Source organism: Stegostoma tigrinum, chromosome 37, assembly GCF_030684315.1.
Source record: "Stegostoma tigrinum isolate sSteTig4 chromosome 37, sSteTig4.hap1, whole genome shotgun sequence".
Classification (NCBI taxonomy): domain Eukaryota; kingdom Metazoa; phylum Chordata; class Chondrichthyes; order Orectolobiformes; family Stegostomatidae; genus Stegostoma; species Stegostoma tigrinum.
The window spans coordinates 6,367,663-6,379,116 of record NC_081390.1 but is presented as its reverse complement, the minus strand read 5'-3'; the positions used below and the strand labels follow the sequence as shown (position 1 = coordinate 6,379,116).

General features: G+C 40.2%; 1 protein-coding gene across 2 annotated transcripts in view; it reads right to left on the bottom strand.

Annotated features, from left to right (window-relative positions):
* Window positions 1-6,393: 6,393 nt before the first annotated feature.
* The window catches only part of LOC125467578 (L-threonine ammonia-lyase), a 52,447-nt gene continuing 47,386 nt past the window's right edge, over window positions 6,394-11,454 (bottom strand). For both annotated transcript variants that reach the window (XM_048563642.2, XM_048563643.2), the window contains one exon: window positions 6,394-10,676. In XM_048563642.2, coding sequence (XP_048419599.1) covers window positions 10,578-10,676 — 99 coding nt within the window. In that variant the 3' untranslated portion in view covers window positions 6,394-10,577. The remainder of the gene's footprint in view (window positions 10,677-11,454) is intronic.

The window sequence follows — 11,454 nt, the reverse complement described above, 5'->3', positions numbered from 1 at the left end:
AAGAGAAGATTCCCAAACTTTCCTGATAGTTATAAACTCTGTTACGGTATGATTGATATGAATCTGCAGTGTCTTTAAAAAATATTAAAGACTGCGTACAGTACTCAAAGCCTGGTTTACTTCCAATCTAGTAACAGGTCAGGGGCTGGAAATTTTGAAGCGAGTAACTTAGACTCTTGACTCTTCTTGTCTGTCCAACATCAACAAGGCCACTGTATTACATCAAACATTGTCTTCTTTTCAAATAGTAGTACTCTAACACTCCGAACATCCTATCTATTAGCCTTTCTAGAAAGTATTGATGTTAATGTGAACAATTGACAATATTACAAAGAATAACACAGTGTACTGCAGGGAATTATGTTCAGATTGGACTGCAAAACTATCACAGTGCATTGTGAACCACATCATTAGGAGAGCAGTACAGCATCTAGGTAAGGTCTTTATGTTCACTAAAGCACACTAGGATTAAAAGATTACTGCAAGGACATCAGAGCAGGCAACCCTAAATGACTTTCTATATCCACAAACAGATCAGCCGGTGATTATACATTCCTGCTGCCACCCTAGTCAATTCAGAAACATTTGATCATTTGAAGGTTATGTTAATAAATCTAGTCTGCTAAAATGAACATTAAACAATATAATGAGGCAGATATTATGCACCATTCCTGGACACTTCTACATTGTTGATAAAATCAATATTTATAGTGATATTGGAACTTTTGGCTGACAGATGTTTTGATAATGTGATTAAGAAAACATTTTTTCTGGTTCGAGAGTTGATATTAAATTATGAGAGTCCTTACTTGAGCGCTGACAAGACAACAAAAGGCAGGATGGCAATGGTGATTATGTGTTGTGTGCAGTTAGGAGACTATGTATGCTTTTAGCGTGTGCTAATGTGATTATTAAGGAGTGTTTAGGTTTATAGGATGGGTTGGAGTGAAAATTAGTGACAGTGTTTCTGGGATTGTAATGATGTGGAGATAAGTGATGATCTCCGTTTGCAAGATATATGGGTGTGAAGGTTAGGGTTCATTCGCATTTTAATGTATTGATGTGAAAATTAAAGATTGTCTGGGTTTTCAGGATTTATTGGTTCAAACGACGATTAAGCATTGTCTACTTTTATGCATTTGCTTGTGTAAAGATTAGGGATTGTGTTTTTTTAGTATCTGTTCATGTGAAGATTAGGGATTGTGTAGATTTTTGGGAAACTGTGTAACGATAGTGTGCAAATTAAGGGTTGCTTGGATATTCAGGATTTATTCATTTAAAGAATACGATTGTTTGGATTTTCAGGACATGTTGTTGAAACGGCCTATCTGACAATGGCAGTGACCTTAAGAGATCTCGCCTTTGAGTCAGTACCTGGCTATTGCATCAATACTTTACCCCTGATAAGAATATATTGAATTTTCCCTCACCTTGACGATGATTTAATTTTGTGTTAGCTTCATCGTACATTGCTTTTAGAACTTCACATAACCTAATTTTACATGAGATATTTCTATAATGTTTTGGTCAGAAACCAACAATCCACTTCTCTTCCTGGAAGTGTGATTAAAGCTACATGCTCACATGAGGTAATGGGAACTACAGATGCTGGACAATCCGAGATAACAAAGTGTAGAGCTGGATGAACACAGCAGGCCAAGCAGCATCTTAGGAGCACAAAAGCTGACGTTTCGGACTTGGACCCAAGGGTCTAGTCCTGAAACATCAGCTTTTATGCTCCTAAGATGCTGCTTGGCCTGCTGTGTTCATCCACCTCTACACTTTGTTATCTTACATGCTCACATGCATTGTCTGGAATCTTCACCAATTGGGAATTATTCCTTGATTACCCAAAACATCAAGGTCTAGATTTCCAACTGGTGTTATTTTAATGCTGATGGGAATGTGGATTGAAATAACATCAATCAGAATATCTTGGCTTTAATGTTAAATTAATCAACCAAAAAAAAGTCACATTCAAATTAAGTGTACAGCAGGGAATTATGCTTAGAGTGGACTGCAAGATGGTGATGGTGCATTGTGACCCCTATTATTGGGAGAGCAGTACAGTGGCACATGCAAGTCAAAGTAGAAATCATAAGATATATCGGATGAACATGTAGCTGAAAAGATGGTGTCGGGGAAGGGCTTCAGATTCCTGGAGCATTGGGACCAGTTCTTGGGGAAGTGGGACCTGTACAATTGTATGGGTTACACCTGGGCGGGAGTCTGACTGATGCCCTGGAGGAGTGCTTGCTAGAGCAGTTGGGGAGGGTTTAAACTAATATGCCAGAGGGATGGGAACCTACGTAAGGAGCCAGAGAAGGAATAAGCAAGGACAAAAACGAAAGGTAGAAAAGGGAATAAGAACAGTGATAGGCAGAGAAACCAAGGACAAAATTCAACAGGGCTGTTGAGAAAAATAAGAGTGAGACAAACAAGCTTAAAGTGGATGAACTAATTGCACAGATAGATGTAAATGGGTGTGATATAATTGGGATTATGGAGATGTGGCTGCAGGGTGATTAGCTCATTCAGTATTTGGGGAAGACAGACGAAAAGGAAAAGATGTGGAGTGGCACTGCTGGTTAAAGAGGAAATTAACACAAGAGAGAGAAAGGATATTCGTTCTGACAATGTGGAGTCTGTATGGGTAGAGTTGAGAAATACCAAGAGGCAAAAAACATTTGTCGGTGTCATATATAGACCCCAAACTGCAGTGGTGATGTTCAGAATGACATTAAACAAGATATTAGAGATGCATGTGATAAGGGAATGTCGGTCATCATGGGTGATCTTAATTTGCTCATAGATTGGGCAAATCAAATTAGCCACAATGCTGTAGAGGAGGAATTCCTGGAGTGTATACAAAATGGTCGTCTTGACCAATATGTGGAGAAACCAACTAGACTAGCCATCTTAGACTAGGTACTATGTAATGAGAAGGGAATCATTGTCAATCTAGCTGTGCTAGACCCCTTGGGAATGAATGACCATAATGTGATAGAAATTTTTATTGCAATGGAGAGGGAGGTCATTAATTCAGAGACTAGGGTGCTGACTCTTAATAAAGGAAACTATGAAGATATGAGGCGTGCGTTGGCCTTGATAGTTTGGGGAGAGCTACTTAAAGGGGTGACAGTGGTTGGGCAATGACAAACAGTCAAGGAATGCACAGGGTGACTGCAACAACTGTTTATTCCTGTCTGGCACAAAAGCAAAATAGGTAAGAGACCCAATCCATGGCTTACAAAGGAAATTAGAGATAGTATCTAATCCAAGTAAGAAGCACACAGATTGGCCAAGAAAAATAATATGTCTGAGGATTGGGAGCAGTTTAGAATTCAGCAAAGAAGGACCAAGGATTGATTAAGAAGGGGAAAATACAGTATGAAAGTAAGATTGGAGGGAACATAAAGACTGACACTAAAAGTTTTTATAGGTACATGAAGAGAAAGAGATTGGTGAAGACAAATGTGGGACCCCTACAGACAGAACAGGGGAATATGTAATAGGAGACAAAGAAATAGCTGAGCAACTGAACACATAGTTTGATTCTGTCTTTACAAAAGAGGACAGAAGTCAGATATTAGAAATGTTGGAGAATGTAAGATTTAGTGAGAGGGAAGAATTGAGGGAAATCAATATTGGCAGAGAAATGATGCTGGGAAAATTGATGGGATTGAAGGTGGATAAATCCCCAGGGCCTGATAATCTAAATCCCAGAGTACTTAAGGAAGTGACTCTAGAAATAGTGGATGCATTTGGTGGTCATCTTCCAGGATTCTATAGACTCTGGAACAGTCTCTGCAGATTGGAGGGTAGCTAATGTCACTCCAATATTCAAGAAGGGATGTTCAGAGAAAACAGGGAAGTAAGCCTAACACTGGTAGTGGGGAAAATTCTCAAATCAATTATTAAGGACATTATAGCGGAGCATTTAGAAATCAGTGATAGGATCAGACAGAGTGAGCATGGATTTATGAAGGGGAAATCATGTTTGACAAATCTGTTGACATTCCATGAGGATGTAACTAGTAGTGTTGACAAGGGGGAGCCAGTCAATGTTGGATATTTGGACTTTCAGAAAGCATTTGACAAAGTCCTGAAAAAGAGACTATTGTGTAAAATTGAAGCGCATGTGATTGAAGAAGTGCATTGAGATGGTAAGAAAACTGGTTAGCTGGGAGGAAACAAAGAGTAGGAATTAATGGGTCCTTTCAGATTGGCAGGCAGTAACTAGTGGGGTGCCATGGGGACTGGTGCTGGGACCTCAGCTATTCACAATATATATTAATAATTTGGATGAAGGAATAAAATGTAATATCTCAAATTTTGCAGATGATACCAAGTTGGGTGGGAGAGTGAACTGTGATGAGGATGCAGAGATCCTTCAGCATGATCCAGACAGGTTGGGTGAGTGGGCAAGTCAATGGCAGATGCAGTACAATTTGGATAAATGTGAGGTTATTCATTTTGGAAGCAAAAACAAGAAGGCAGACTACAACCTGAATGGCTGTGAACTGGGAGAGGGGAATGTGCAGTGAGACCTGGGTGTCCTTGTGCACAGTTGCTGAAGGTAAGCATGCAGGTACAGCAGGTAGTAAAGAAGGCATATGGTATGATGGCCTTTATTGGGAGATGATTCGAGTACAGGAACAGGGGTGTGTTGTTGCAGTTAAAAAAAGGCCTTGGTGAGGCCACATCTAGAATATTGTGTCTAGCTTTGGTCTCCTTTTCCAAGGAAAGGTACTCTTGCTCTCATGGGAGTGCAGCAAAGGTTAACCAAACTGATTCCAGGGATGGCAGGACTGATGTATGAGGAGAGATTGACTAGGCTAGGATTGTTTTCGCTGGAGATCAACTGAATGAGGGGGATCTCATAGAGATGTAAAATTCTAACAGGAGTGGACAGGGTAGATGCAGGGAGGATGGTGGGAGTGTCCAGAACCACAGGTCACTGTCAGAGGATTTAGGGTGCACCATTTAGGACAGAGATGAGGAGACATTTTTTTACCCAGAGAGTGGTGAGGCTGTGGAATTCATTACACAGGAAGTAGTTGATGCCAAAACATTTGAATGTATTCAAGAGGTGACTAGATATAGCACCTGGGGTGAATGTGATCAAAGGTTATGGGGAGAAAGCAGGATTAGGCTATTGAGTTGGACCATCAGCCATGATCTTGATGAATGGTGGAGCAGGCTTGAAGGGCCAAATGGCCTCCTCCAGCTCCTATCTTAGTTAAGGAAACTATGAAGATATGAAGCATGTGTTTGCCTTGATAGATTGGGGATTGTCTGGATTTTCAAAATTTATGAATGTACATATTAGGGATTGTCCATCAAATTCTGATATTTTTCCATTGAAGTGAGTAGCTTTCTTCATCATACATGTAATCAGATGTAGCTAATGTGGATTTTCGAGAGTAGAAGGGAGAATGCAGTGGATGTGGTGAAAAGGGACTTTCAGAAGCTTGTCACAAGACTCCACACCAAAGATTATTGCGATCTTAAGTATGGGTCCCCAAATTGATTAGAGATAGGTACAGTGTTTTTGTTTTCTTTCATGGGATGTGAGCATTGTCAGTTAGGTCAGCATTGGTTGCCAATCCCTAACTGATGTTGAACTGAGTGGTTTGCTAGGCCGTTGTATGGGTAGTTAAGAGTCAGCCACATTGTTCTGGGTCTGGAGTCATAAACAGGCCTGACCAAGTAAGGACAACTGATTTCCTTCCCTAACCAGAATTAAAAGGCATTAGTGAACTAGTCAGGTGTTATCTGAAATTGATTATCGTTTCTTAGTTACCATTAATGGCTTAACAGCCCAGGTTTTTTTATTAGTTGAGTTAAAATTCCACTGCTGTTGTAGGATCTTAAGCCACATCCTCAGAGTATTAGCTTTGGTATCTGAATTAGTCATCCAGTGACACTGCCACTATACTATTATTCTTCTGTTGTCTTTTGTTTTGGGACTACCTCTGCGTATTATATTTTCATCACAATGACATGCATCTTGGACTGGATGCCATGGAAGAATGGCACTAAAGTTGAAACTAGTACAAGACATAGTAATTAATTCAGCAAACCAAAGGAAACTCCAGAGGGTCATTGATAAGATGGTGAAATGGTTTTAAAAAAGTAGGAGATGAAATCACTTTGGTAGATGTAAGAGCTATGCGTTGAAAGAGGCAGTTTAAGAGTTCAATTCATGCACTATTAACAATGGGCATCCATGGTCTGTGGGTTCATGGTCTGAGGAAGCATATCGACAATGCTGAAAACCTTCCCACACAGGGTCTCCAAGGCCCAACATGAAGACAAACAGATTGCCAAGCTATACATGAATTCAGGCTACAAGAAATATGAGGATACTCTGATATGCATTCAGTGCGAACATTTATTATCTAATATAATATTAATTAAAGCTACATAACAATAAAGAAACATACAAATTGCCTTTGCATAAGATAATCCTTTAGAATGTAAACTAGCTATCTTCATACAGATGATAACTGACTTCTAATAAAAAGTGCTTTACAGCAGAGGTATTGGATCTATGCACTGCTTCTGAACCTGATCCAGCTCTTTTAAGGCCAGATAACTCATTCCTTTGTGATTTTATTATTTTCTTTCATTTTTGTGTATTTGAAGGTTTGGAATGGTTGTTCCATATACTGCTTTCATCATTACTTTAAAACCCTATATATCAGAATCCAAGTTTTGTTTGTATCAGGAGTTAGTGTTATCTGTACGAACAAATTTGAATCCGGACTTAAGCTATATGTGAGGCGCTGAAGATACAGCTGTAGACTACCTCACTCCAGAAAATTATGCTGCGTTTAAAGGAATTCAATGTCAGTCACTTGTGAGAAAAGGGTTGTCTTTATCCAACAATCATTCTGGTGCCCATCCAATGCCACATAACCATGTACCGACTTATGTGAGGCATTGGATAGCAATCATGAATCTTTGTCAAATTTCCCACCTCTACCCAGGAGCTCAGAGGTTGACTGTGCTGTCCTATGTTGAGCAATCAGCCAACACAGCACAGGTCCAGATTGAAGCCTTCCAGTTCGATGTGATGCCCTGCCAATGACAAGCTGTTTACTCTTTAAAGTAAATATACATCAACCAGATTAGACAGCCTCAGTTGGGGCAGTGTAACAAAAAAATTGCAATGTTAACAGAAACTTACAATGGAAACTTATCAAAATTAAATCAAAATGTTATTGCCGGGAGTGATAGTGTACCCCAATCTTTGCAGATCACACGAGTGCCTAATCTAAGTTCTTCCTTATATTTTCTAACTCACCTTCATTTCTAAACACAGAGTACTGCAGTAATGCAGCAGAGAAACAGGCCCTTCAGCCCAAACTGGTCCGTGCTGACCATGGTGCCCACTCAGCTAGTTCTAATTGCTCATATTTGGTCCATATCCTTCTAAACTCTTCCCGTCCATGAACCTAACCAAATGTTTCTTTAATGTTGCTATTGTACCTGCCTCAACCACTTTCTCTAGCAGCCCATTTCATATACACACCACTCTGAGTGAAGAAGTTGCCCCTCAGGTCCTTCTTAAATCTTTCCCTTTTCACCTCAAACCTATGACCTCTAGTTTTCAATTCCTCATCCCTGGAAAAAGACTTGTATGCATTCATCCTATCTATGCCCCGCACGAGTTTACACGCCTCAATAAGGTCACGCCTTATTCTCCTATGTTCCAAGGAAAAATGTCCTACCCTGGCCAACCTCGCCCTATAACTCAGGATTACTAGTCCTGGAAACATCTTCATAAATCTTTATACATTTGCCAGTTTAACTATGTCTTTCCTGTAATAGGGTGACCAAAACTGCACATAATACTCCAAGTGTGGCCTCACCAATGATGTATACAACTGTAACATAACATCCCAACTCCTTTAGTCAATGTCTCGATTGATGAAAGCCAGCACGCTAAATGCCTTCTTCACCATTCTGTCTACCTGTGATGTTGCTTTCAACAAACTATGTACTTGTACTCATAGATCCCTCAGGACCTTACCATTTACTGTATAAGTCATACCTTGGTTTGATTTTCCAAAGTTCAACATCTTACACTTATCTGTATTGAATAATATTTGCCAATCCATTGCCCACATCCCCAACTGGCCAAGATCTCTCTGTAATCTTTGATAACCTTCACCGCTACCAACAATATTTACTAATTTTGTTTCATCCGCAAACTTACTAATCAAGCCTTGGACATTCACATCCAGATCATTTATGTAAATAACAAGTCACAAAAGTCCCAGCACCGACCCCTGTGGCACACCACTATTCACAGGCTTCCAGCCCAAGACGGAAGCTTCAACCATCACCCTTTGCTTCATGCCATTGAGTCAATTTTGAATCCAGTTAGCTCACTGTCCCTGGGTCCCATGCGACCTAACCTTCATGAATAGCCTGCTGTGTAGTACTTTGTTAAAGGCCTTCATAAAGTTCATACAGACAACATCCATTGCCCCACCCTCATCTATTCTCTTGGTTACCTCTTCGAAAAACTCTGAAAGATTTGTCAGGCGTGGCTTCCCATGCACAAATGCACGCTGACTAAATATTCACCCTTGCCTTTTAATATATGTGGAATTAGTGGCTTATTTTGTATGCATCTGAACAAAAGAATCATCTGTAATCTCTAGAGGCTGAAAGCAATCCTAGGATTGGGAGACAATTTGGCTTCACACTCCCTGCTTGGTCAATGGTTTACACAGTTTGGAAAGTCTGTTTTTAATCTTATTTGTCCATTAGTCTGTTGAATATTTCTTTAAACAGAAAACACTAGTAAAGTCATCAGTGTAGCTAGTTGTTAACAGGACTGGGGAGAAGGTCAGCTACAACCACTCTAGAACACAACATAATTGTGGAACTTAGGATGTGTGACTCAAGAGCCTGCCTGCCTGGAGTCTTATAGTGACAGGCCACAAAGGAGAAACTGAAAATGCTACGAACACTCAGCAAGTCTGGCAGTCTCTGTAAAGAAAGGAAAACTAGCAACATTTCAGGAGTAACTTCTCAAAAGAACCTCTGAGCATATTTTAGATGTTGGCCCTGGCTCATTGACTTCTCTGGAGTAAGAAGGTCATGGGTTCACATCCCATTCCTCCAATTAATCTAAACTAATACTCCAGATACAATTGAAGAAGGGCTGCACTGCCTCTGTCTTTCAGGTGAAATGTTTGGGTCAACGGAGCTGAAATGTTAAGTGCTTTTTCCTTCACAGATGCTGCCAGACCTGCTGAGCTTTTCCAGCAACTTTGTTTTTGTTTAGAAACTTGTTGATTGTTTTGTGTGTATCACACCGTGGGTGTCTTGCATTCTGCCCTCCTCCATGTGGCTATTATCTAGGGAAAGCTATTGGGAACAACTGTAATTTTGGCCAATAGGCAGAAATATCAGGGGGATCAACTCACGGTATTCTGCCTTCCTGCTGTGCCCTCAAACAGAGGACAGGGATCCCATTTGCAACCATCAAGATGGATGCCATCACCCCTGAAAAATACCAATTAATTAATGCTTTAATAGCCTTTAGTTGGCTCCCCAAATTCTGCTAGTTGATTTGTAATTTGGAAAGCATTCCACCCCTCAAAAAAGCAACCAGAGACAGGAAAATGACAAGGAGTTGCTCCAATGCATGTTTATAAAGATTTTCCCATCCCAGGCAATCAAAGAGTTGGGGAAATTCCAGCAACCCATGCACCTGTTAACATTCTGGCAAACCAATGCTGTACTCTCCAGGACCAATGTATTACTCCTATGCTGTGGTGTCCACAGCCTGTTCCTGGTCCCAGTCTTATGACACATATGCTGAATATGTGATTCCTGTCTCCAATATTCCCATATAAGCTCCAGTTTGAGACTTAAAATAGAAATTTGATCATAGCATAAATATTAGTCAGGACGCAGGGCAGAAATATCCTGCTCTTCCAAAGTGTGACAGTTGAATTTTTGGCATCTGTGAGACCAGAAAGAGCCATGATTTGAAGTTGCATAGCAAAAGCTGGCTCAAAGGTTAGCACTGCTGCCTCACAACATCCAGGGACCTGGGTTCAATCCACCCTCGGGTGACTGTCTGTGTGGAGTTTGCACATTCTCCCCGTGTCTGCGTGGGTTTCCTCCGGGTGCTCCAGTTTCCTCCCAGTCCAAAAATGTGCAGGTCAGGTGGATTGGCTGTGCTAAATTGCCTGTAGTGTTCAGGGGTGTGTGGGTTCTCGGGGGATGGGTCAGGGTGGGATACTCTGAGGGTTGGTGTGGACTTGTTGGGCCAAAGGGCCTGTTTCCACACTGGAGGGATTCTATAAGATTGCACATCTGACAGTTGAGTACTCGTCAATGGGCATCACTGAATTTTAGTTTAAAGTTGGCCCTAATGGAGTGATTGCTGGTTTTGATGGCACCATCTTGAGAAATCTTCTGTATCAGGCAGCATGACAGCCATATACTTGCTAAACTACTTGAAAATGTTTCATGTGCTCCATTATATTCTTTCCCCACTGTGTGCTTCCAGTGAAACACATTTTTCTTTATATGTTCAAGTCTTCTTATTGGTTCAGCCACGTAAATGTGGCATAGCGATCATTCAGGGTTCTCTGCAACTGTGCACCTTGTATCCTATCTCGGACCTCAATAACACAGGTAACCTGAAAAACCAATCAATATGAAGTGAGACATAATTCTGCAATTACATTTGCATGTGTTTTCTACTTCCTTTGATTCAGAACATTCTAGAATATGACAACTGCCTCCTGCTCCACCATTGCAGCAATGTTTATACAGACAGCTGAAATTTTATTCACATTCATTCAGAAATTATTACTTTAACTAGTTGAAAATGTAGCACTGTATTTCATTGATGTAGAAATTGGTGTCAATTATAAGCCATTTACTTCATACAATTTTTAAAAAAAACTCTAGTTTAATTTAAATTGTAGGGATATGGTTAAAAAATTGATTCACTTTATTACTTTGAATTGTTAGGTTGGAATGACAAACTCTTTTGTAACTTGATAGTTTTAAATTATTTTTCTTTCATGGAACGTGAGCACTACCACTGGCGGGCCCAGCATTTGCTGCTCATCCCTAACTGACCTTGAATGAGGGAAGGTTAAGAGTCAACCATATTGTTGTGGGTCTGGACTCATACTGAAGGCCACGTTAGATAAGAATAACTGAATTCCTTCCCTAAAGGCCAAGAGTGATCTAGACAGATTTTTACAACAATTGATGATCATTGTGATGTTCATCATGAGACCAGCTTTTAATTCCAGATTTTTAAAAATTAAATTGTAATTGAAGATTGGACAGCATTTACTAGATAATATTAAGTGCACAAATAATTATGCTGACAATCAATATAGGGTTGTTATGTGGGCTTGAAGTGGTGCACTGGAAGTTCCATATATTAATAAACAATACAGT